At 42.4% G+C, this 27,799-nt stretch overlaps 1 protein-coding gene across 2 annotated transcripts; it reads right to left on the bottom strand.

The window, feature by feature from the left end:
* Positions 1–309: 309 nt before the first annotated feature.
* tmem41b (transmembrane protein 41B) lies at positions 310–27,590 on the bottom strand. 2 transcript variants are annotated; one of them, XM_034190937.1, is made up of 7 exons: positions 27,400–27,590; positions 16,459–16,576; positions 7,220–7,348; positions 6,292–6,385; positions 5,533–5,637; positions 958–1,096; positions 310–827 (listed from the first exon to the last, which is right to left on the bottom strand). In XM_034190937.1, the coding sequence occupies exons 1-7, from the start codon at positions 27,488–27,490 to the stop codon at positions 658–660; spliced, it is 846 nt and encodes a 281-aa protein (XP_034046828.1). In that variant the 5' UTR covers positions 27,491–27,590; the 3' UTR covers positions 310–657. The 2 variants fall into 2 exon arrangements, with proteins under 2 accessions (XP_034046828.1, XP_034046820.1); XM_034190929.1 differs by lacking the exon at positions 27,400–27,590 and adding an exon at positions 21,699–21,919.
* Between the last annotated feature and the right edge of the window lie 209 nt (positions 27,591–27,799).

Here is a 27,799-nt window from a genome sequence, read left to right as displayed (position 1 = left end):
AAAAACAATAATCCACTTTTAACAGTGGTGACAGTTACTGTTGTGGCGGTACACTTCATTAAGTACAAATTAGACACACGTGTTAAAATAAATATTAAAAAATAAAACTTGGAGTGTACAGGGGCTATAGTCAGGATATGAAATGATCATAATCCACTGCGGCCCAAACTAATACGAATCAAGAAATAACTTTCTATGACATAAGGTAAAGATGTAAATTCCACTGTGTAGACGGAAGAAATGTTTTAGCCATTTCTACTTAGTTGAGGAGAAAGAGCGGGGGAAAAAAGCTCACAGTGGAAGGACGGAGTTGATCTAAAGTACTTCAAAATGGAGCACCTTTTACTGTCTGGCAAAAATGCACAATGATTAACAGTGCCTTAAAAAAAAAAACCCTTATTTACAGGATAGGGCAATGCTGACTATTCACAAAATAAAGAAAAGACAAAAGCAAGCAGCAGTCAGGTTACAGCTGAGAACCCACCACTGCATGCATCTTGTGGTCAGCGCACGCTCACTGTGCCAGCAGTCAAACATTTGGGCACCAGCAGCACAAACACTCCTGTATGTGAGGCTGAGTGACAGTAGCATGTTCTTGAGCGGAGGCAAGGGGGCGTGGGCTCAGCCAGCAGATGAGGTGCTGAGGTGTTCACTGTTCTACTCCAGTTTGTGCTGTAGTCTTTTCTGAAAGTACACTGGCAAGATGGAGAGCACAGCGAGCACACCAAGCACAGCCAGCGAGCTCCAGGACACCACCTCACCAGCAGTGGTCAGCTTATACAGCGTCGTGCCCGCGTTGATCGCTACAAAGGATGGCGGTGCCACTCCTAAAACACAAAGTTCAGCACAGTCAATGCAGAAAGAAGCAAAAGATTAAAATGCCAATAAATATACCTGTGTGTGTGTGTATATATATATATATATATATATATATATATATATATTATAAAGGTTTACCAAGAAAGGTCCCGAGGAAGAAGACCCCCAAAGGCACATTGATGACAGGCGAGGTGATGTTGATGAACCAGTTGGGAAGAAAAGGGGTTATTCTCAGAAATATTATGTAATTGATTAAGTGAGATCGATGTTTGTCAACCTGCCAGCAAAAAAAAGGTAATGAGCCTTATTTAAGTGACATGGTCAAAAGATATATTAGGAATTATATATACGAGGTCTGTCCAAAAAGTATCAGACCTTTTCATTTTTTTCAAAAACCATATGGATTTGAATCATGTGTGCTTGCATGAGCCAACCTTGAATCTTCATGCGCATGCGTGATTTTTTTCACACCCGTCGGTTGCATCATTAGCCTGTGAGCAGGCTTTGTGTGAGCACTGGTCCTCCCCTCTCGTTGGATTTTCATTGCGAGGTGGAACAATTTGGAGCTTTGCTGCATCAAATTTTTCCAGAAACTGTGAGAGACAGCCGGGTGGAAACCATTCGGAAGATTCAGACGGCTTTCGGTGACGATCCTATGGGCATCACACAGATTAAGGAGTGTTACAACTGGTTTAAAGACGGCGCACAATGACGGAGGGTGCGCCGCGCTCCGAGCGGCCATCGACAGGCTGAAACGACCAGATCATTTCCAAAGTGAACGCTGTGTTGATCCGGGACGTCGTCTGACTACCAGAGAAATTGCAGAAGAGGTGGACATCAGCACTTTTTCGGCACATTCCACTGTTACAGGAGATTTTGTAATGAAAGACGTGCGGAAGTTGGAAGTCTCACAGGACATGTTGTGACATGTCCAGCTCTTACACAATTCCTCGGATACTCACTCGACTGAAAAGCCACTGAAAGTCGTTTGAATCTTCCGAATGGTTTCCACCTGGCTGTCTCACAATTTCTGGAAAAATTTGATTCAGCGCTGCTCCAATCGTTCAGACATTTTCCTCAAAATGAAAATCCAACGAGGGGGGAGGACCAGTGCTCACTCAAAGCCTACTCACAGGCAAATGACGCAACCGACAGGCGTGAAAAAACTCACGGATGCACACGAAGGTTCAAGGTTGGCTCATGCAAGCACACGTGATTCAAATCCATAAGGTTTTTGGGAAAAAAAAAAAAATAAAAAGGTCTGATACTTTTTGGACAGACCTCACACACATACATATATATATATATACGAGGTCTCTTAGATAATAAACCGACCCTTTTATTATTATTTTTTTTAACTATATGGATTTGAATGACATGCGATTACACCAATCATGCTTGAACCCTCGTGCGCATGCGTGAGTTTTTTCACGCGTGTCGGTGACGTCATTTCCCTGTGGGCAGGCCTTGAGTGAGATGTGGTCCCGCCCTCTCGGCTGAATTCCTTTGTTTCACACGCTGCTCGAGACGGCGCGCGTTGCTTTATCAAAATTTTTTCTGGACCTGTGAGGAATATCCGAGTGGACACTATTCGAGAAATTAAGATGGTTTTCTGTGAAAAGTTTAATGGCTGATGAGAGATTATGGGGTGTTTCTGTCGGTGTAAGGACTTCCCACGGAGCGGGACGTCCTGCAGCGCTTCCAGGCGCTGTCGTCGGCCTGTTTCGAGCTTAAAACATCCTAATTTAAGGCTCAATTCACCCAGGACATCGTGAGAGAACAGAGAAGATTCAGAAGAGGCCGGCATGAGGAATTTATGCGGACATTCCACTGTTTAAGGACATTTTTTTAATGAAAGACGTACGCGCAAATTTGCCGAGTCGTTTCTGTGACGACTCGGCAAATCTGTGTGCGCCGCGACAGGAAAAACACCTCCGTGTTGAAAACCATTTGTAGAATTCAGGCGGCTTTTAATGGCTTTCAACAAGTGAGTAACTGAGAAATTGTTTAACAGCTTGGGCATGTTCCAACTTGCCCGTTAAGATTTCCAACGGAGGTGTTTTTCCTGCCGCGACCCCCCGCGGTCGGGTCCAGCCCGACATGCGACTCTGCCCGCACGTTCTTTCATTACAAAATGACCGTTAACAATGGAATGTCCGAATAAACTCCTCATGCCTACTTCTTCTGAAAGTTCTCTGTTCTCTGACGACTTACTGCGTCAACAGAGCCTGAAATGTGGAAGTTTTCAACTTGAAACGGCGAGACGCTGCCGCCTCGAAGCGCAGATCGCCGTCAGGTGCCGTGGACCGTCCTTAAAGCGACACTACCAGACCAAAATCTCTCATCAGCCGTTAAAATTTTTACCAAAAACCAGCTGAATTTATCGAATGGTGTCCACTCAGTTGTGCCTTACAGTTTTGAAAAAATTTTTATCAAACAAAGCAACAGTCTCTGAGCCATTCCTAAACAATGAAAAAAAATCGACGAGCGGGTGGACGACTCCTCACTCAAAGACTGCCCACAGGCGAATGACGTAACCGACAGGCGTGAAAAAACTCTCGCATGCCCACGAGGGTTCAAGCATGTCTGATGTAATCACACGTGATTCAAATCCATATGGTTTTTGAAAAAATAATAAGGTCGGATACTTTTCTAATAGACCTCGTATATACACACACACACACACACACACACATATACACACACACACATATACACTCAACAAAAATATAAACGCAACACTTTTGGTTTTGCTCCCATTTTGTATGAGATGAACTCAAAGATCTAAAACTTTTTCCACATACACAATATCACCATTTCTCTCAAATATTGTTCACAAACCAGTCTAAATCTGTGATAGTGAGCACTTCTCCTTTGCTGAGATAATCCATCCCACCTCACAGGTGTGCCATATCAAGATGCTGATTAGTGCACAGGTGTGCCTTAGACTGCCCACAATAAAAGGCCACTCTGAAAGGTGCAGTTTTATCACAGCACAATGCCACAGATGTCGCAAGATTTGAGGGAGCGTGCAATTGGCATGCTGACAGCAGGAATGTCAACCAGAGCTGTTGCTCATGTATTGAATGTTCATTTCTCTACCATAAGCCATCTCCAAAGGCGTTTCAGAGAATTTGGCAGTACATCCAACCAGCCTCACAACCGCAGACCACGTGTAACCACACCAGCCCAGGACCTCCACATGCAGCATGTTCACCTCCAAGATCGTCTGAGACCAGCCACTCGGACAGCTGCTGAAACAATCGGTTTGCATAACCAAAGAATTTCTGCACAAACTGTCAGAAACCATCTCAGAGAAGCTCATCTGCATGCTCGTCGTCCTCATCGGGGTCTCGACCTGACTCCAGTTCGTTGTCGTAACCGACTTCAGTGGGCAAATGCTCACATTCGCTGGCATTTGGCACGTTGGAGAGGTGTTCTCTTCACAGATGAATCCCGGTTCACACTGTTCAGGGCAGATGGCAGACAGCGTGTGTGGCGTCGTGTGGGTGAGCGGTTTTCTGATGTCAATGTTGTGGAGCGAGTGGCCCATGGTGGCGGTGGGGTTATGGTTTGGGCAGGCGTCTGTTATGGACGAAGAACACAGGTGCATTTTATTGATGGCATTTTGAATGCACAGAGATACCGTGACGAGATCCTGAGGGCCATTGTTGTGCCATACATCCAAGAACATCACCTCATGTTGCAGCAGGATAATGCACGGCCCCATGTTGCAAGGATCTGTACACAATTCTTGGAAGCTGAAAATGTCCCAGTTCTTGCATGGCCGGCATACTCACCGGACATGTCACCCATTGAGCATGTTTGGGATGCTCTGGACCGGCGTATACGACAGCGTGTACCAGTTCCTGCCAATATCCAGCAACTTCGCACAGCCATTGAAGAGGAGTGGACCAACATTCCACAGGCCACAATTGACAACCTGATCAACTCTATGCGAAGGAGATGTGTTGCACTGCATGAGAAAAATGGTGGTCACACCAGATACTGAGTGGTATCCCCCCCCAATAAAACAAAACTGCACCTTTCAGAGTGGCCTTTTATTGTGGGCAGTCTAAGGCACACCTGTGCACTAATCATGGTGTCTAATCAGCATCTTGATATGGCACACCTGTGAGGTGGGATGGATTATCTCAGCAAAGGAGAAGTGCTCACTATCACAGATTTAGACTGGTTTGTGAACAATATTTGAGGGAAACGGTGATATTGTGTATGTGGAAAAAGTTTTAGATCTTTGAGTTCATCTCATACAAAATGGGAGCAAAACCAAAAGTGTTGCGTTTATATTTTTGTTGAGTGTATATACACACACACACATATATATATATATATATATATATATATATATATATATACATACACACACAGGAACTGGAGAGGAATTTATTCAAATTTGTAATGTTTTCCTTGATGTTTGTGAAAATGAGAGCAGACTAAATGTGAAAAAATATCTCTCACCACAATTCAGTCAAATAACACGCCATCTATTCTCCACTAACCCCCTACCCACTCACACACACAATTCTGACATTCTATCTGCAAAACCTCAATTTAAGCTTATAGTCATGAACCTAATAATCTGGCATCTCATAATATACAAATATTCTTGCTAAAGAAAAGAAGTAATCAATCAAATGGTACATCAAATAGAAAGCTACTGTGAGGACACATACAATTTCTATTCCATTTTACCTGCTGAGACCACTTTTGGGCTCTCTCTGTGAGATACTTGTAGACCACAGGTCTCCCCACCAAATAAGATAACATATAACAAAAGGAAGCACCCAGGCCGGAGCACTGCCAAAACACAAAACATAGGAGTGGTAAGTATAATGAAGATATAGGGTTTTTTGTTTGTTTGTTTTTAGGTCTAACATTCTATAAACATTCTGAACTCACACGCCATTCCAACTCATTATACAAACTTTGCTTAATTTATTACCACCCTTGAAAAATGTCAACTACCTATTTTATAAACACTACCCAATCTAGAGACCCTGGAGCCACATGGGTAACACACTAGTGTGTGTGTGTGTGTTATATATATATATATATATATATATATATATACATATATATATATATACATACATATATATATATATATACATACATATATATATATATACATACATACATATATATATATATACATACATACATACATACACACACACACACACACACACACACAGAGTATGTTTACTGACTTATGACCTCTGAAAATTGAGGAGCCATGCATAAAATGGCTGAAATTCCTAAATGGTTAATGCAATATTTTTGTTAAATTATTTAAAATCACACTGAAATGTCTACACGACAAGCACATGTGGTCTTTCCTTTGAACTCCACTGTGTTGGGGTACAGAAGCAAAATTACAGAAATTGTCACTATCCAAATACTGACATACCTGAATGAAAATCACTGACATTTCATACTATCTGTACTCACCAAACAGACTAAGAAGAGCGCCAAGGGGAAAGGGTAAAGATACCCTGACAGGATGCTTAGAAAGATTGATCCAGGAATTGCAAATGTTTGAAGGCTGATGGAAGCGTTGAGGTAAACAGTTTAGCTCAAAACCCAGTCAATGCCCATGCAGATTTGTTCAAACAAAAACACATACCTAATAATAGTGTGGTTACGTTACAACGTATGACTTTTCAAAAGACAGAAAAAACAAACAGTGATTCTAATCGTAGAAACTGGTATATCAAATGTCACTGACAAATTTGACATTTTAAGACGAGTTCTACATCGGTTTTTGCCTGGTTTTATTAACTAACCCCCAAACTCATTTTTGTGTCTGATTAAGTTGAGATTTGAGTGTCAACTTCCAGCCAATCCTTGGATGAAATATGAAAGTGTTCAGAAAATAATGAAAACACATTTTAGCATGTAACACCAGAATGATAAACAAAAACAAGATGACCAAAAAAAAAAAAAAAAAAGTCATTTGGCCCTAGTTGATAATCTCCTGGCATCTTGATAATCAACCCAAACCAAATCACTGACAACACAGTGCACATGAACTCTGATAGCGAGACGCTGGTAAACACTGACATATGTACTAATTTATAATAAATACCTGACTGAGTACAACTGCAAAAACAGCTAAAAGTGAAGTGCTTGTAGGTAGTGATTTCATGGTGACATCGAAGCACTAACACCATGGAGATGAAGAAATCTCAGCTGCCCATTTAGAGAACTGACGACTCACCAGATATTTGTTTTTAAATATATACAATTGCAAGAGAATAATTAGATACAAAGAACATGTTCAAAGTTCTGAGTTTCTTCATAAAAGTTTGATTTTCTTGATGAAAACCTGTGAAATAAGATGTCAAAGTGGACTCATCCAAAAAGTTGCAAAGGATACAAAATATATGTTGTGAAGTACGCCACCAACACTTCAGTGTAGTAAGTCTCTTTATATTTTGACAGCACAATTCCCAAAGCTTTGGCATCATCCATGTTTTTAGGGATCTTGATTTTTTCCATTTCATCACTGGGGGAGAAAAAAACAAACAAACAAAAAAACACATTGGTCATCCATTTTCCACAAAATCATTTGTTCTTTCATGACAATACTATGAGTTGGGCAGTTAGAACAGCATCCTTATGAGTCCATCTGAAAATACTGTGTCTCAAAGATAGGCAGCCTCTTGAAAGGCAAATCCCATGAATAAGTTACGGGAGGTTCATATATTGCTTCACGTCCAATTGGAGGAAACTGTGGAAACAAAGATTAATATTAAGATGGGGAAAAGGTGTTTCATCCACTGGTATAACTGCATTCAACAAATAATTTAAAAATAAAGTGACAGAAATCCACAGCTGCTGAGAGAAAGAGCCTTAGTGATTAGCACCGTTGGCTCACAACTAAAAGGACGTGGGACTGCTTCCCCCCCTGGTCTTTTCCATTTGAAATTTGCACATTCTCCCCATGTTTGCATATACGTATTCCCTCTGAGTGCTCTGGCTTTCTCCCACTGAAAAAGACATGCAGGTGAGATGATTTGGAAACGTAATTTACGTATCATGGGTATGAAAGAGTGTGAATGTTTTTGTCTGTCCATAGTGCAGCTGGAAAGTATCCACAACCCTTCACTTTTTATACGTTTTATGTTAGTCTTATTGCAAAAATGGATGAAATTAATTTTTTTCTCTTAAACTTACTCACAACAACCCATAATGAGAACATGACTTTTTTTTTAATTCTTTGCAAATTTATTAAAATTTTTAAAAAAACTGCCTATCTAAAACTAGAAAAATCAAGTGTACATAAGTATTCACACCCTTTGCTCAATACTTTGTTGATGCGCCTTTGACAGCAATTAGAGCCTCAAGTCTTCTTGAATGTGATGCCACAAGCTTGGTGTACCTATCTTTGGACAGTTTGGCCAATCCTCTTTGCAGCACCTCTGAAGCCCCATCAGGTTGGATGGGGAGCGTCAGTGCACAGCCATTTTCAGATTTCTCCAGGGATGTTCAATCAGATTCAGGTCTGGGCTCTGGCTGGGCCACTTAAGGACATTCACAGAGTTGTCCTGAAGCCACTCCTTTGATATCTGAAAGATGCTGAAGCCACTCCTTTGATGCTGAAAGATGAACAGTCACCCCAGTCTGAGGTCAAGAGCACTCTGGAGCAGGTTTTCATCTACAACACCTGGCAATAATTATGGAATCACTGGCCTCGGAGGATGTTCATTCAGTTGTTTAATTTTGTAGGAAAAAAAAGCAGATCACAGACATGACACAAAACTAAAGTCATTTCAAATGGCAACTTTCTGGCTTTAAGAAACACTATAAGAAATCAGGAAAAATAATTGTGGCAGTCAGTAACGGTTACTTTTTTAGACCAAGCAGAGGGGAAAAAAAAAAAATATGGACTCACTCAATTGTGAGGAATAAATTATGGAATCACCCTGTAAATTTTCATCTCCAAAACTAACACCTGCATCAAATCAGATCTGCTCGTTAGTCTGCATCTAAAACGGAGTGATCACACCTTAGAGAGCTGTTGCACCAAGTGGACTGACATGAATCATGGCTCCAACACGAGAGATGTCAACTGAAACAAAGGAGAGGATTATCAAACTCTTAAAAGAGGGTAAATCATCACGCAATGTTGCAAAAGATGTTGGTTGTTCACAATCAGCTGTGTCTAAACTCTGGACCAAATACAAACATGGGAAGATTGTTAAAGGCAAACATACTGGTAGACCAAGGAAGACATCAAAGCGTCAAGACAGAAAACTTAAAGCAGTATGTCTCAAAAATCGAAAATGCACAACAAAACAAATGAGGAAGAATGGGAGGAAACTGGAGTCAACGTCTGTGACCGAACTGTAAGAAACCGCCTAAAGGAAATGGGATCTACATACAGAAAAGCTAAACGAAAGCCATCATTAACACCTAAACAGAAAAAAAACAAGGTTACAATGGGCTAAGGAAAAGCAATCATGGACTGTGGATGACTGGATGAAAGTCATATTCAGTGATGAATCTCGAATCTGCATTGGGCAAGGTGATGATGCTGGAACTTATGTTTGGTGCCATTCTAATGAGATTTATAAAGATGACTGCCTGAAGAGAACATGTAAATTTCCACAGTCAGTGATGATATGGGGCTGCATGTCAGGTAAAGGCACTGGGGAGATGGCTGTCATTACATCATCAATAAATGCACAAGTTTACGTTGATATTTTGGACACTTTTCTTATCCCATCAATTGAAAGGATGTTTGGGGATGATGAAATCATTTTTCAAGATGATAATGCATCTTGCCATAGAGCAAAAACTGCGAAAACATTCCTTGCAAAAAGACACATAGGGTCAATGTCATGGCCTGCAAATAGTCCGGATCTTAATCCAATTGAAAATCTTTGGTGGAAGTTGAAGAAAATGGTCCATGACAAGGCTCCAACCTGCAAAGCTGATCTGGCAACAGCAATCAGAGAAAGTTGGAGCCAGATTGATGAAGAGTACTGTTTGTCACTCATTAAGTCCATGCCTCAGAGACTGCAAGCTGTTATAAAAGCCAGAGATGGTGCAACAAAATACTAGTGATGTGTTGGAGCGTTCTTTTGTTTTTCATGATTCCATAATTTTTTCCTCAGAATTGAGTGATTCCATATTTTTTCCCCTCTGCTTGGTCTAAAAAAGTAGCCATTATTGACTGCCACAATTTTTTTTTCCTGATTTCTTTATACTTAAAGCCAGAAAGTTGCCATTTGAAATGACTTTAATTTTGTGTCATGTCTGTGATCTGCTTTTTTTCTACAAAATTAAACAACTGAATGAACATCCTCTGAGGCCGGTGATTCCATAATTTTTGCCAGGGGTTGTACTCACTCGACTGGTAAGCCACTGAAAGCCGAGATAGGCATGTCCCAACTTGTCCTCTGACAGTCCAAAACAGAGGCGTTCTTTGTCTCGCTCCATCAACGGCTCCGTCATGACGCGCGAAGCCTCCGCGCGGCTTTCCATGACAAAATCTGCCGGAAAATGGCTGATGTCCAGCTCTTGTGATAACCAGAGAAATTGCACACGATGGTCTCAGATCCATACAGCCATCCGTTTAGAAATGAAATGGTCGTTTCTGCCTATCGATCGCGGCGCGCCGTGCGTCATTGTGGGCCGTCCTTAAAGCGGTAGTAACACTCCTTAATCTCTGTGAAACCCATAAAATTTTCACCGAAAGCCAAATGAATTTTCCGAATGGTTTCCAGCTGCCTGTCTCTAACAGTTTCTGAAAAAAATTCTGATGGAACAAAGCCCAAATCATTCCGCCATTTCCTCGCAATGAAAAAACGACGAGAGGGGTGGACCAGTGCTCACTCAAAGCCTGCCCACAGGCAAATGACGCAACCGACAGGCGTGAAGAAACTCACGCATGCGCACGAAGGTTCAAGCTTGGCTGACGTAAAAACATATGAATCAAATCCATATATTGTTTGCATAAAAAACAATGTCGGACTCTGTAGTTTTCTCTGGGCCCCTCCCCAATCAGACCGGGAGTGACATGTTTAGCCGCATGTTCTCCTTGAATTGCTGGCTGTCTGAGTGGTGTCCAAAAAATGAGGTGGGCTTCATAGATAATTGGCAAAGCTTCTGGGGAAAACCTGGTCTTGTTAGGAGAGACGGCATCCATCCCACTTTGGATGGAGCAGCTCTCATTTCTAGAAATCTGGCCAATTTTCTTAAATCCTCCAAACCGTGACTATCCAGGGTTGGGACCAGGAAGCAGAGTTGTAGTCTTACACACCTCTCTGCAGCTTCTCTCCCCCTGCCATCCCCTCATTACCCCATCCCCGTAGAGACGGTGCCTGCTCCCAGACTACCAATAACCAGCAAAAATCTATTTAAGCATAAAAATTCAAAAAGAAAAAATAATATAGCACCTTCAACTGCACCACAGACTAAAACAGTTAAATGTGGTCTATTAAACATTAGGTCTCTCTCTTCTAAGTCCCTGTTGGTAAATGATATAATAATTGATCAACATATTGATTTATTCTGCCTTACAGAAACCTGGTTACAGCAGGATGAATATGTTAGTTTAAATGAGTCAACACCCCCGAGTCACACTAACTGCCAGAATGCTCGTAGCACGGGCCGAGGCAGAGGATTAGTAGCAATCTTCCATTCCAGCTTATTAATTAATCAAAAACCCAGACAGAGCTTTAATTCATTTGAAAGCTTGACTCTTAGTCTTGTCCATCCAAATTGGAAGTCCCAAAAACCAGTTTTATTTGTTATTATCTATCGTCCACCTGGTCGTTACTGTGAGTTTCTCTGTGAATTTTCAGACCTTTTGTCTGACTTAGTGCTTAGCTCAGATAAGATAATTATAGTGGGCGATTTTAACATCCACACAGATGCTGAGAATGACAGCCTCAACACTGCATTTAATCTATTATTAGACTCTATTGGCTTTGCTCAAAAAGTAAATGAGTCCACCCACCACTTTAATCATATCTTAGATCTTGTTCTGACTTATGGTATGGAAATAGAAGACTTAACAGTATTCCCTGAAAACTCCCTTCTGTCTGATCATTTCTTAATAACATTTACATTTACTCTGATGGACTACCCAGCAGTGGGGAATAAGTTTCATTACACTAGAAGTCTTTCAGAAAGCGCTGTAACTAGGTTTAAGGATATGATTCCTTCTTTATGTTCTCTAATGCCATATACCAACACAGTGCAGAGTAGCTACCTAAACTCTGTAAGTGAGATAGAGTATCTCGTCAATAGTTTTACATCCTCATTGAAGACAACTTTGGATGCTGTAGCTCCTCTAAAAAAAGAGAGCTTTAAATCAGAAGTGCCTGACTCCGTGGTATAACTCACAAACTCGTAGCTTAAAGCAGATAACCCGTAAGTTGGAGAGGAAATGGCGTCTCACTAATTTAGAAGATCTTCACTTAGCCTGGAAAAAGAGTCTGTTGGTCTATAAAAAAGCCCTCCGTAAAGCTAGGACATCTTTCTACTCATCACTAATTGAAGAAAATAAGAACAACCCCAGGTTTCTTTTCAGCACTGTAGCCAGGCTGACAAAGAGTCAGAGCTCTATTGAGCTGAGTATTCCATTAACTTTAACTAGTAATGACTTCATGACTTTCTTTGCTAACAAAATTTTAACTATTAGAGAAAAAATTACTCATAACCATCCCAAAGACGTATCGTTATCTTTGGCTGCTTTCAGTGATGCCGGTATTTGGTTAGACTCCTTCTCTCCGATTGTTCTGTCTGAGTTATTTTCATTAGTTACTTCATCCAAACCATCAACATGTTTATTAGACCCCATTCCTACCAGGCTGCTCAAGGAAGCCCTACCATTATTTAATGCTTCGATCTTAAATATGATCAATCTATCTTTGTTAGTTGGCTATGTACCACAGGCTTTTAAGGTGGCAGTAATTAAACCATTACTTAAAAAGCCATCACTTGACCCAGCTATCTTAGCTAATTATAGGCCAATCTCCAACCTTCCTTTTCTCTCAAAAATTCTTGAAAGGGTAGTTGTAAAACAGCTAACTGATCATCTGCAGAGGAATGGTCTATTTGAAGAGTTTCAGTCAGGTTTTAGAATTCATCATAGTACAGAAACAGCATTAGTGAAGGTTACAAATGATCTTCTTATGGTCTCGGACAGTGGACTCATCTCTGTGCTTGTTCTGTTAGACCTCAGTGCTGCTTTTGATACAGTTGACCATAAAATTTTATTACAGAGATTAGAGCATGCCATAGGTATTAAAGGCACTGCGCTGCGGTGGTTTGAATCATATTTGTCTAATAGATTACAATTTGTTCATGTAAATGGGGAATCTTCTTCACAGACTAAAGTTAATTATGGAGTTCCACAAGGTTCTGTGCTAGGACCAATTTTATTCACTTTATACATGCTTCCCTTAGTCAGTATTATTAGACGGTATTGCTTAAATTTTCATTGTTACGCAGATGATACCCAGCTTTATCTATACATGAAGCCAGAGGACACACACCAATTAGCTAAACTGCAGGATTGTCTTACAGACATAAAGACATGGATGACCTCTAATTTCCTGCTTTTAAACTCAGATAAAACTGAAGTTATTGTACTTGGCCCCACAAATCTTAGAAACATGGTGTCTAACCAGATCCTTACTCTGGATGGCATTACCCTGACCTCTAGTAATACTGTGAGAAATCTTGGAGTCATTTTTGATCAGGATATGTCATTCAAAGCGCATATTAAACAAATATGTAGGACTGCTTTTTTGCATTTACGCAATATCTCTAAAATCAGAAAGGTCTTGTCTCAGAGTGATGCTGAAAAACTAATTCATGCATTTATTTCCTCTAGGCTGGACTATTGTAATTCATTATTATCAGGTTGTCCTAAAAGTTCCCTAAAAAGCCTTCAGTTAATTCAAAATGCTGCAGCTTGAGTACTGACGGGGACTAGAATGAGAGAGCATATCTCACCCATATTGGCCTCTCTTCATTGGCTTCCTGTTAATTCTAGAATAGAATTTAAAATTCTTCTTCTTACTTATAAGGTTTTGAATAATCAGGTCCCATCTTATCTTAGGGACCTCGTAGTACCATATCACCCCAATAGAGCGCTTCGCTCTCAGACTGCAGGCTTACTTGTAGTTCCTAGGGGTTTGTAAGAGTAGAATGGGAGGCAGAGCCTTCAGCTTTCAGGCTCCTCTCCTGTGGAACCAGCTCCCAATTCAGATCAGGGAGACAGACACCCTCTCTACTTTTAAGATTAGGCTTAAAACTTTCCTTTTTGCTAAAGCTTATAGTTAGGGCTGGATCAGGTGACCCTGAACCATCCCTTAGTTATGCTGCTATAGACGTAGACTGCTGGGGGGGTTCCCATGATGCACTGTTTCTTTCTCTTTTTGCTCTGTATGCACCACTCTGCATTTAATCATTAGTGATCGATCTCTGCTCCCCTCCACAGCATGTCTTTTCCTGGTTCTCTCCCTCAGCCCCAACCAGTCCCAGCAGAAGACGCCCCTCCCTGAGCCTGGTTCTGCTGGAGGTTTCTTCCTGTTAAAAGGGAGTTTTTCCTTCCCACTGTAGCCAAGTGCTTGCTCACAGGGGGTCGTTTTGACCGTTGGGGTTTTACATAATTATTGTATGGCCTTGCCTTGCAATATAAAGCGCCTTGGGGCAACTGTTTGTTGTGATTTGGCGCTATATAAAAAAATTGATTGATTGATAAAATAAAAAGGTCGGATACTTTTCTAAACAGACCTCGTGTATATATATATATATATATATGAAATTTTCACATTGACATTATGGTGTGTTATGTGTACAATTTTGAGGGAAAAAAAGAATTTCATCCATTTTGGAAATAAGGCTGTAACATAACAAAAAGTGAAGCATGGGGAATACTTTCCGGATCCATTGTATATGTGGCCTTAGCATAGACTAGCAGCATCCTCATCATCGGCCTCCCTCGGTCTGAAGAGACTATGGCACACGCCCCCTCCTGCAGCAGGTTCTCCGGTGACTGTACAGTCCAATTCTCGAGTGATAATCCTTGCTGCAGCCCTCGCAGATAAACGTCTGAGTATGCTGAGCTGTTTGTGTTTTTTGCTTTTCTCTCTTTTCCTTTCACAGCCTGTCGCGATCCTCCTCCACCCTTCTCACCCCGGTTTTGATGGTGGACCTCCACAAGGTGCAGTTTAGGGCAATGTTCTCCCAAGACTCAAAGTCAATATGTGCTACCATGAGGTCCCTCTTACAGACGTCCTTGTATCGTAGATGTGGGCAGCCTTTTTGCTGGGTTCCGTGCTCATGCTGGCCATACAGTAAGTCCTTTGGTATGTGGTCTTGGTCCACGCAGTGGACATGGCCTAGCCATCTCAGACGACGCTCACTGAGAATTGCGTACATAGTCCAAAATCCTGACCTCCTGAGGAGCTCTGAGTTTGTGACCCTGTCCATCCAGGTAATGCCCAGGATCCTTTGTGGACAACTCATGTGGAAAGCGTTGAGTTTGGCTTTTTGTACTGCATAAGTTGTCCAACTCTCATTTCCGTAAAGAAGAGTGCCAAGGACGCAAGCCTCGTACACCCTGAGCTTTGTTTGTATGGACAGATTTTTGTTTTTCCATATTCTAAATTTGAGTTTGGACATTACAGAGGCCGCTCTGCCAATTCTGGTGTTGATTTCTACATCAAGGGACAGGTTGTGGGTGATCATCGATCCAAGGTAGGTAAACCTGTCGACTACAACAAGCCTGGAGCCATTGACTGTTATAAGAGGGGGACATGGAGCATTCTGGGCCATAACCACAGTTTTCTTCATACTGATGGTTAATGAGAACTCATGGCATGCACTTGAAAAGCAGTTCAGGAGACGCTGAAGGCCTTGTTCTGAGTGGCTAGCCAGAACTGCATCATCAGCGAAGAGAAGCTCCCTGAGGAGGACAAGGATTGTCTTGGTTTTTGCACGTAGGCGAGCCAGGTTGAATAGCTTGCCATTGTGATGAGCATGGATGTAGACACCGTCAGTAGAGGACCGGAAGGCATAGCTCAAAAGTAGAGAAAAGAAGATACCATAGAGCGTTGGAGTGAGCACACAGCCCCATTTGACTCTGCTGAGGACTGGGAACGGCACCGACGTGTTTCCCTCAAAGCTGACCGTACTTTTCATGTTGTCATGAAATGACCTGATTATACTCAGAAGCTTTGGTGGCTCCTCGTGGCTACAGAAGGTAATTGGGCACCGTAAGGCCCCAGGCTAAACTGCAGGGAGCTCAGAGGAGGTCTGTCCCTCAGACATGCATCGCCCACCAGCATGTGGACACGCCCTGATGCTCATGAACCAGACCCCCAGCTATGGGTAAATAGCACTGGTAGATGGAGCTCGTTAACCTCGAATAGCAGGCTGTCTAGGGGAAGGACAACCCTGATTTCAAACCTGGGTAGATGGAGCTCGTTAGCCCTGAAAGGCTGTCCATCTAGGTGAAGGTAAACCCTGATTTCAAACCCCAAACTATGGGTGAAATAGTCCCACAGAAAACTCGGAGTGGAGCCCCGTAGGCGGTTAGGCATGGCTGTTATATGTGCTTTATAATGTTTATGAAACCAAAAGTCAACTTACTCAGGGAGCTCTGGAAAATTCCTGTAGAAGAGATACATGACTGAGGCAGAGCAGGTAAAGATGGACAGTAGAATCAGGAGAGACATGCGTGCTGAGCCTCCACCAGTATGATGAGGCTCTGAAAGAAAATGAGAAATACACCTTGTTCATAAGGACCTTACTGAACAGAAGTTACCCATTGACCAGGGAGTATCTGCCTCATGTAATTTACTTAAATTTTTTATGTCATTTGCTGAAACCAACAGTAAACAAAGTGTGCCCTTCATGAAACAGACTCATTCTGGGACAGACCACCAGCCACAGCTGTTAAGGCTATTACAAGGAAGTTGCCATATAAAAACACTTTGCAAGTGTTTTTTTTTTCTTTTCTTAAGTGTTTTACTTTGAAAGAAAAACTGGAAACTGATTTTTTTTTTTTGCATAGATTTATCAATCTACAGTACATTTCTGTCAAATGTGAGTCTTCAACGTCCGCAAAGTAATTTGCAGTTGCTTTGTAGCTATAGCATAAAATCCTGAGATTTCAGAACTGTGGTCACATTCCACAGCAGGAAAAAGTTGAATCATAGTAGCTCATGTTCAGAGTGATTTTATGTATCAAGTCTAATGTTGTGTTTGGAAGACCACACAACAAAGAAATGTCACAAGTGTCTGGTAACATGGAGAAGATCCCTGTCTCATTGGACTTGTAATGACTCAATGGAGCACAGCACCTCTGAATGTATTGAAGTCTAAGGTAAGCGACTAACTGTACAATCAACAATACGAGGTCTGTGAGAAAAGTATCGTACCTTTTTATTTTTTTCAAAAATTATATGGATTTGATTCATATGTTTTTACGTCAGCCAAGCTTGAACCTTCGTGCGCATGCGTGAGTTTTTCCACGCCTGTCGGTTGCGTCATTCGCCTGTGGGCAGGCTTTGAGTGAGCACTGCTCCACCCCTCTCGTCGTTGTTTCATTGCGAGGAAATGGCGGAATGATTTGGGCTTTTTTTTTTTCCCCATCAGAATTTTTTCAGAAACTGTTAGAGACAAGCAGCTGGAAACCATTCGAAAAATTTATCTGGCTTTCGGTGAAAATTTTACGGGCTTCACAGAGAATAAGGAGTGTTACTACAGCTTTAAGGACGGCCCACAATGGTGCACGGCGCGCCGCGCTCCAAGCCGCCATTGAGAGGCAGAAAACACCACATCATTTCTAAACGGATGGCTGTGTGGAGCTGGGACCGTCGTGAGCAATTTCTCTGGTTATCACAAGAGCTGGACGTCAGCCATTTTCCGTCAGATTTCACTTTTAACAAGAGATTTTGTCATGGAAAGCCGCGTGGAGGCTTCGCGCGTCAGGACCGATTCGCTGATCAAGCGAGACAAAGGAACACCTCCGTTTCGGAGTGCCAGGGGACAAGTTGGGATATGCCTATCTCTGCTTTCAATGCTTACCAGCCCAGTGAGTATAAGAGAAATTGTGGAGAGCTGAGCATGTCCCAACTTGTCCCCTGGCACTCCGAAACGGACGTAATCCTTTGTCTCGCTTGATCAGCGAATCGGTCCTGACGCGCGAAGCCTCCACGCGGCTTTCCATGACAAAATCTCTTGTTAAAAGTGAAATCTGATGGAAAATGGCTGATGTCCAGCTCTTGTGATAACCAGAGAAATTGCTCACGACGGTCCCAGCTCCACACAGCCATCCGTTTAGAAATGATGTGGTGTTTTCTGCCTCTCGATGGCGGCTCGGAGCGCGGCGCGCCATGCACCATTGTGGGCCGTCCTTAAAGCTGTAGTAACACTCATTCTCTGTGAAGCCCGTAAAATTTTCACCAAAAGCCAGATAAATTTTTCGAATGGTTTCCAGCTGCTTGTCTATAACAGTTTCTGAAAAAATTCTGATGGGAAAAAAAGCCCAAATCATTCCGCCATTTCCTCGCAATGAAACGACGACGAGAGGGGTGGAGCAGGGCTCACTCAAAGCCTGCCCACAGGCGAATGACGCAACCGACAGGCGTGGAAAAACTCACGCATGCGCACGAAGGTTCAAGCTTGGCTGACGTAAAAACATATGAATCAAATCCATATAGTTTTTGAAAAAAATAAAAAGGTACAATACTTTTCTCACAGACCTCGTATTTAGATGTTTGACATTTATTTAGGCAAGCATATGCACTTCCATAGGGATCATCTCCACACTACCAGGCACTTCTCATGTTTGATATTAATTAGATAGTGGCCAATAGTGTTGTGACGTTCACGAACGAGCCGATTCAGTTGAACGGCTCTTTAATATGAACAAAGGGAGCCGAGTCGCGGCTGCACGGGAGCCGTTCTTTTTGTCGTTCTTTTTTTTCATGCATGTTTGTTTCACACAGCTCCCAGGAACATCCAGTTGCGGTTGTGCCCCCCCCCCCCGCCGAATAGAAAGAGAGCGGCTACGGGGGGAGGGGCACAGGCAGCATGTGCCTTCACGAGTACTCCTGCAGGGGGGAGGGGGGTTCTTGTGGCATGAAAATAAGTGGCGCCACGCCGACATGCGCACATGGTGAGGAAAAAAAGTCACCCAGTCTCAGAGTCAGGACAGGCCAGTCTTATGCCACCCACATACGGACGGAGTTGCTGAGGTAAACTTCTGAATTGATCGAGAACAGCATACATTTCGTCTTCAGTGTATTTTCACCATGGTATACATTGAGTTTCTTAGGTGGTTAATAGGTATTCTCAAATCTGAATTCAATTTAATTTACTTTAACAAGTCCACCAGTAGGCCTACATGTTCGGTGACGATTAGCTGGTGGTGGAGGAAAGAACAAAAACAAATGGTGTTGGTCTTAATGACCTTTCATTCAGTTTTGTGTTTCTCAGTATGGGTTTCCTTGGTTATTTACAATGCGTTAACCCCATCTACTGGCTACTTTAAGCAACAACAGGTTTGGTTTAATGTCAGGTTTCTATTCCCTGTTCTCTTCTCGTTTGGAATGAGATTTCAGTCAGTCAACACCAGTCTTTTGCCTGAGCGTGCTGTTCTCCCCAAGGATTCATGTTTTCGATGTCCACTGCTGGCAGGAAAAGGTAGGGAGACACAGAATAGGGGAGCAAATTCAAGGATTCATGTTTTCGATGTCCACTGCTGGCAGGAAAAGGTAGGGAGACACAGAATAGGGGAGCAAATTTGAAGAGATGGGGTCTCTCTCTCTCTCTAATTACCAATTTATGTCACAAATGGCGCTAGGAATTTCTAACCAGAATGCATTGTAATGGCAAAGTGCGCAATGTGCACATGGTGGAAATTAATAATTAAGCCTAAAATACAAAAAAAAAAAAAAAAAAGCCATATGAGGGAGTTTTTTGAACGGCTCTTTGAAAGGAACAAGCCATAAAAATCCGGATCCCCCCAAAGAGCCATAAATCCCATCTCTAGTGGCCGATCCCTCTCGCCCAGGACACAAACTTTTTGTCACCCTCCCCCCTGGCACAGGACTAAAACCTCAACACACAAAAACTTTTTTTTCCATCCACAGCTAGACTTATAAATAATGCCAGAGACCCCCCCCCCCCCCCCAAAGTCATTCCTCCAATGAAAGGTACTGTACACCTGCATACCTTTGCACAGCCCCATTTCACTATATTTATTTGACAGTGAACATAGTTTTGCCCATTTTGTCTATTTGACTCCTTCACTTCAGATTTGTTTCCTTTTATTTTTATTGTTGTTTATGTACCAATGACACGAGATCAAATTCCTTGTATGTGAGAACTTAGCTGGCAATAAATCTGATTCTGATTTTTACCTGTTCGGTGGTGACAACATCATCAAAACATTTCGAACCCTGGTTGGACTTAGCGCTCTCCTTTAACCAGTTATATTAATCCTTAAAATGTATTGTCCCTTGGGACTTATCTGACACGTTATAGAGGGTTTTCAATCACGTGACCGATTTGCTGCAGGACAGGTGCCGTCGCCATTCTGGATTACAAGGAGGCTGACGCGTGACAGAAAAATGAAGAGAATGTCCGGTTATTACGAGTCTTTAAATCCTCGAGATAAAGCTATTTAAAGTGATAGATGTGTAGCAGTCGGTTCAGTGGATCCGTATCTTATACCAGATAGTGAGTTTAGTGTTAATGTAACGAACTGGCCGACGGTGTCACACTGCGATATTGTGAACTAGGAAGCCGCCGACCAGGTCAGCCTCGCCGGCCTCCTGCAGAGCATCACAGCGGAGCTCTGAAAGCGGAGGTCGTCTTGAAGTACTGAGCGATTTCTCTCACCAGGCGCTGGAAGAGCAGCTTGTGGATCAGTAGCTCGGTGCTCGAGGTCCACAATGTAAATAAGCATCCGTATTGGAAGCGTTCTTGTGTTATCCTCTGCAGTATTTTTATGTATTGTTATATAATTTTATTGCCGAATAAAATAAAATAAAATTCTGGGAGCAGTGGATTTCTGTTAGCGGCGGATCTCTCACAGCGACACGGTGCCGTGAGGCTTCTTCACACCGACGTTGAAACTTCTGCAATTGTTCGCCAAATGCACGAAGTGTAATCACAGCGACCACCGCGTCGTAATCCAGAATGGCCGCGGGACACAAAATGACGTGACCGATACGTCACATGAAAACCCTCTATACGTACATGTTCCGAACAATATGCAAACCCAGATAAACTCAGAATTTTTTTGCACTCCTAAAACTGACCGCCATTTCTGAAAACAGTGCGTGCTCCGTGAGGCTCAAACCCGATGTCTCAACCTTGCAAATGACTGTCTTAAATGGGTTAGGTTTCTAAAAAAGTTTAGGAATTTGAATGATACGTCCGTTTCCGTAAAGCCCATGTTCCAGTGTCAGACACCGAACAGCTTTGTGCAATTCCGGATGTCTTCCGCAATAGCAGAATTCCGCTTACTGCCTGTAACATGTATGTTAAAGTGACGGACAAAAAAAATAGATCTGCACAAGATCGTCTTAATGTTTTAAGACAGCATCATGCCATTATAAGCCACGTTAAAGCTTAGATTACTGTGTTTCCTGTCATAGAGCCGTCTGGGGTAATTAAAAAAGGTTAACGAATCACTTCATCCTCGGCTAATTTTAGTTAGCCTGACAGCGTTACAACCAGCCTCCAGCTATCTCCTGTTCTGTAATAACAGCCAGACAACAGCGACAACGACAAAGAGTTACACTGTATAATCTATACTCTTTATAGGCTCCCCTCAAATTATCCTACTTTTAAAGAAGCTGGAGAACATAATGTACCAAATGATACATTGTATCGAAGCTTGCTTTCTTTGTAGTCACCCGAATCGCGATTCGTGGCTTTCTTCTTCTTCTTTTCAAATTTTATTGACGATTGGCCAGCAGAACGCATTAGCGCCACCATTGAACAAGAGTGTGAAGCGCCAGAATGACCAGTCGACATTTCCGGGTGACTTTACAACAATTTTCATCTTTTGGTTCAGTCATTGTCTGGACAGGAGAATATTACTTGCCATAAATACATCAAAAATCATTTTCAATCTTTTGACTTCATTATCTTGAAGGCTATGTTATGGTTCTCTCTGCCTGCTCCGATGTACTGACTTGTTTTTGAAACTTGTGACCGATTACTCTCAACTAGCCTCTTGCAAACCATAACTACACCTGGTAACCGACTTTTCCTGGTATTTTAGTTGCCATGGCTTAGTGATGTTCTTTCACTACTGATTTACAGGAAATAAAAAGAAAAAAAAAATCAGGCTTTTTGTTTTAGAATGAACAATTCGCAAACAATTCAAAACACTGCCATCTATATTTTACAGTGCATTCGGAAAGTATTCACAGCGCTTCACTTTTTTCACATTTTATGTTACAGCCTTATTCCAAAATGGAGTAAATTCATGTTTCCCGGCAAAATACCAATTACACTAAAAACATCACATTAGCATGATACTGCCACCACCATGCTTCACTGTAGGGATGGTGCCTGGTTTCCCCCAAAGATGATGCCTGGCATTCACGCCAAAGCGTTCAATCTTCACCTCATCAAACCAGAGAATTTTGTTTCTCATGGTCTGAGAGTCCTTCAGGTGCCTTTTGGCAAACTCCAGATCAGCTGCCATGTGCCTTTTACTAAAGGTGCATTTACACATAACCAAGATGCGTTACGAATGTCATTTTTCTGTCATTCCTGACACATTCCTGACATTCTTAATGTGACTTAACGCATCTGAATAGGTTTCTTAATAGTGCGTGTTGGTGCGTGATATTCTTGATATTCGTGGAGGATGTTTTTGCCTGTCAAAAAATCTTCCACGAATGTCACACTCCAGCCTCATTTCGTCTCACGCCGTGGAGGTCGCAACTGAGCGTGTTGATCCGTCTTGATGATTAGTGATCCTTAATAGAACGTGACAACGTTCGTAGTGGTTCCTGTGATGGTTCTTGGAGCCCAAACTGTCACGTGTTATTACGAAGTGACACGGAAACTGTCAAGTTTTGACACGACTTGTAAAACGGCGTCACATTTCACTGCGCGCCATGAAGGATCAGTTTTCTGTCACGTGCGCACAATTAAACTCGGCTCCAAATGTCGTTCCACAGTTCCTGCTGAAGCTCCTCAGGACGCCCATGCAGGTGTTCCACCTGAGCGGGAGAACGAGTCTGAACCAGAGGAGCAAGAGACTCACGTGCAGCCAGACATCTCTGCACCTCCTCCAGTCCGACGGAGGAAGAAGCGCGCGCACAATTAAACCCTGCTGCACCGCAATCAGTTTGATAGCTGACACCAAGTCGGCTAAAAGCCTCATTTCAGTGCTCCTGCAGGTGTTCCACCTGCTGCATGTGCCTGATGTTTGGGGAAATGTGCGAAACGAGAGCCGCATGAAGCCACACATTTGGCTCTGTCCGTCTCCTCCTCCTCCTCTCTGCGCCACTCCATGGCACAGAGCCCAACCACACATGCAGTCACAAAGTTCTTCTGAAAAACTGAAGCGATCTGAATTCGGTTGGATGAATATGGGTGTGTGTGTGTGGAGACAATTCACCTCATTCCCAACGTGACAGAACTTAACGCTGCACTGTTACGCGCAATAGTGTGCGATAGCGCGCAACAACAACGCGGAACATTATTCTTGACTGTGCGTAATGGTTCCTGATAATTCTCCAGCAACACGTGCCATTAATCGTAACGTGTGGTAACAGGTTGCAGCAGTTCCTGAGGACACCTGACGCCTCTGCCCCGAATCATCACATTCGTGATCAGCGGCCAAGAATGTGTACTTTGTGGCATTCGTGACTTGTCGTCGTTATGTGTAAATGTAGTATAAGGAGTGGCTTCCGTCTGGCCACTCTACCAAACAGGCCTGATTGGTGAATTGCTGCAGAAATGGTTGTTCTTCTGGAAGGTTTCTCCTCTCTCCACAGAGGAATACTGGAGCTCTGACAGAGTGACCATCAGGTTCTTTGTCACCTCCCTGACCAAAGGCCCTTCTACCCCAATCATTCAATTTAGATGGGTAGCCAGCTCTAGGAAGAGTCCTGGGGCCTTATGTACAAAAGTTGCGTACACACAAAAAATGTAGCGTACGTCCTTCTCCACGCTAACATCCACATGTATCAAAAGTGAAATGACCATGGATATGTGCAGTGCCCCACACCAACTCTTTGGCTGGCATACGCATGTTTATACAGCTATTGTTCCTTTGGTGATGCTTAGAGGTGATACTGGGAAACTGTTAATAATGTGAAAACAAGTCAGAGTGATGTGCACATCAGTGAGTAAATAGTTTATTCATTTAATTGTCCCGAATGAAAACGAGCACAACGCACATTCAATTTTTTTTTTTCTGCTGCTGAAACTAGAGCTGCAGAGCTTCCCGACATGTCCCGAATTGTCTCAATGTTCAGTATTGGTCAATAAACGCACGCGTAAGGTTGTGAATATCAGACACTATTAGCTGTGGTGCACTTCAGCATTCATTAATAGGGTGGTTCATTTAAGTGGTGTATTGTATTTTGCCTTCACCTGACCCCAGGGGACTGTGGATATTCGTCAAGAACATGGCTGACTACCCCACTAACGAAACCCCAACACCGACCAAGAGAGCTCCAATCCCGCACTCGGACAGTAGTGGAGAGGGCAACTGGCCTGCAGAAAGGGACGGTGGTGCTGCCTGGACAGGTTGGGGGGGGGGGGGGGGGGGGGGGGGGGGGGGGGGGGGTATATATCGACCTGAGAAGGTATGCCCCATTGTGATGGCCTGTGGCACACCGCCACGGAATGCCACTGCCAGAGAAGAACATCCACCACCAGAGGAACGGGATGCCGGACCAGTCAACTTCAACACACCCCTGGAAGCCATACGGGCCCGGCAGCATGTGATTTCAACCATGTAAAGAGGCAAGGACAGAATTCACTTATTCATGGGCGCATTTATTGCTTTATTAATACCATTTAGGGCATTATTTATTTGATCCAGATGACCGTTGGTACCACCGATTGCTCTCACAATTTTCTCTTGTGATTCCAGCACAGCTCAGGTGAGGACACTGGCAATCGGGTGTACATCAGCAGCTGGCGTGGAGACGCCGAGGACAGTGGAGCGAGTGAAGACACCGAGACTTGTGGAGGAGTCTGTGCCCTCTCCTGGTTCAAAAAAATTAAGTAATTAAACCTGTCCCCTCACCTGTTGTGGTCATGCTGGGCAGATATCCTCCACTTAACTTCCACCTTTATGTCTGACCTTTATTTATTTTTTTACTTGAGTGTGTGTGCGCTGCTCTGAGTGAACCACACACACACCCACTCACATCTTTTTCATTTCATATTTATCCCGGTTGACAGGGCATCAATAAAATATCCTTGTGTGTCTTCATTTACTAGTATCTCTAGCTCACACTTGGTAAAAATTTTTCTTTCCTTTGTTCGTGCTGAATGATCGGACAGAGAGGAGAATCTCGGGTCCAGGGTATATTTAAATTAATTTGCATATTTAAATGGAGGTGTGGACAGGGATGAGTTTGGCACTTCTGCATGTGTGCTCAATTCCACATTGATTGGGATGTACAAATGAAATGTGCTTGGATCCATGCATATGCACATTTTGATACATCTGAATTTTTGGGGGTGTACAACAGTTTCTGAGTTTCAGCGAGCATCGGGCTTCAGTAGGAAATCCACACAGGTCTTTGTACATGAAGTCCCTGGTGGCTCTGAACTTCTTCCATTTACAGATGATGGAGGCCACTGGAGGCTCATTGGAACCTTCAAAACATAAGAAATGTTTCTGTACCCTTCCCCAGATTTGCCCCTCGAGACAACGGTGTCTCAGAGGTCTACAGACAATTCCTTTGACTTCATGCTTGGTTTGTGCTCTGACATACACTGTCAGCTGTGGGACCTTATATGTAGACAGGTTTGTTCCTTTCCAAATCATGTCCATTCAACTGAATTTAAGGTGAACGCCAATTAAGCTGTAGAAACATCCCAAGGATGGTCAGTGGAAATAGGATGTACCTGATGAGCTCAATGTTGAGGTTCATGGTAAAGGCTGTGAACACTTACATACATGTGATGTTTTATTTTTCATTTTTAATAAATCTTCAAAAAAAAATCACATCGTCATTATGGGGTATTGTGTGACATGTAGAATTTTGAGGGGGAAAAATTAATTTACTCCATTTAGAAACAAAGCTGTAACATAACAAAATGTGGAAAAAGTTCAACGCCGTGAATACTTTCTGGATGCACCGTATTCATTTATTTAAATTGTAATAATTATGTTTTAATGATTGAATTTAACAACTACACAAAGAAAAATTCCAATGCAGCACTGCTGTGATCTTTATGGTCATAACATGCTTACACATTTCATGTACCTTAGTACTGCTCACTGAGAAGGAAGATTACTGTTGTACAATCAGCTTTTAGATTTGCACTGTATTAGTAAAAGATAACCAAAGAATATACTCCTGTATACAAAAATACATCTCTAATAAGGCCACATCTGACACAAACATATTAGATCACAACAGTGAAAGCTGAAGGAGGACACAGAAGGACCTTTAATACATTACGCATACGCTGTCTCACTGTGTTTTTGTGGCCTTTTGCTCCATTTTGACAGGACTATCAGAAAATGACCCCCTGTGGAAAAATGCACTAACAACAACTCAGCTGCATCATTCATTGCCAGAACAAAAGCTCCATGTGATGCAATCAGCCACCAAAGTTATGGAAGAACTTGCAGGGTTTTTTTTTTTTGCATGAGTGGAAATGACACCCTACAGGCTATTTTACATGACATCACCCTCGTGCAAATATCAAGTATTTGCAACTTTTTCCTTGTTGAAAATGTGTCCCAAAAAATTAATAAATAAATAAAAGATTAAGTTTGTGTTAGTGTTCCTGACCGGATTAAGTTTTCCATACCTGATTATTTGTGTAATCATGGCAACAGGACATTGACATGTTCTAGTCGTTTTGCAATTAAAACATTCCCAGTTGAAAATTCTCCAGATTATGCATGTGCAACCAAAAGTCACAAAAAAGCCTGTAGGTGTTCATTTAGTCACGTAAAAATAGTCTCAGTCTAATAGTGCTTTACCTGTCATATGTTAAATATCGTTTGAAGTAGTGTTCATATATGAATCCTAAATTAACCTTAATTTCCTGTAAAACAATGACTAAAGTTGTGTGTATATCAACATATTAAATTAAGAAATGGACAATGCCATTAAAATAAGGTTGTATTTGTGTCATTTATTCACTATTTGACTGTAGTATCACAAATTTAACAAAATATTTTCAAATAGTGGAAAACCAATTTTTCATTTTTCTTTTGTCCACTAGATGTCACTACAGCGCTTATGCGATGACGCTTCGAGCAATAGATCCTTTTCTTGATTCGTTTCATTTACAAAAAAAAAACCCGTATGCGCTTCGGAAAGCTTCGTCTTTCTAACAGTAACTTCAGCTTACCTTGATGTTTGTTATCAAAGTCTGCCCTCAGCTCCTCCTCCGCGGAGCACACACCATCGTTGTCGCGTCTTTCTCTCCGTTTTTTAGCCATTTTCTGCGCCAATCTTCTAACCTGTCAGACACCACCGGTGAGGAAGTAACGCCGATGACGTTGACCGTTTACCTTCTTCTTCTTTGGCTTTTCGGTATTTAACACGCTTGTTATTTGCACTACTGCCTTCTTCTGGCGCAACTCCTCAAAGGATTCGATTTATCGCTCGATTTACTCCATTCAGGGGTTACTATGGGGGAGCCGATCCCAGCAGGCATAAGGCGAGAGAATGGGTACCCCACTGAAAAATATTTAAATATTTTTACATACAGATCAGTGGGGTACACCACTGGAAGAACATGCAAACTC

Source organism: Thalassophryne amazonica, chromosome 2, assembly GCF_902500255.1.
Source record: "Thalassophryne amazonica chromosome 2, fThaAma1.1, whole genome shotgun sequence".
Lineage (NCBI taxonomy): Eukaryota > Metazoa > Chordata > Actinopteri > Batrachoidiformes > Batrachoididae > Thalassophryne > Thalassophryne amazonica.
This window is presented reverse-complemented; position numbering and strand designations above follow the sequence as displayed.

What these genes read in the sequence shown, in the direction of transcription:
- tmem41b (XM_034190929.1), bottom strand. Translation starts at nt 21,861, where the DNA reads ATGTCGACTGGTCATTCTGGCGCTTCACACTCTTGTTCAATGGTGGCG. An exon ending in TCGATACAATGTATCATTTG is followed by an intron (nt 16,577 to 21,698) that starts GTACATTATGTT and finishes ATTTTCTTTCAG; the next exon opens with AGCCTCATCATACTGGTGGA. An exon ending in AATTTTCCAGAGCTCCCTGA is followed by an intron (nt 7,349 to 16,458) that starts GTAAGTTGACTT and finishes TTTCTCCCCCAG; the next exon opens with TGATGAAATGGAAAAAATCA.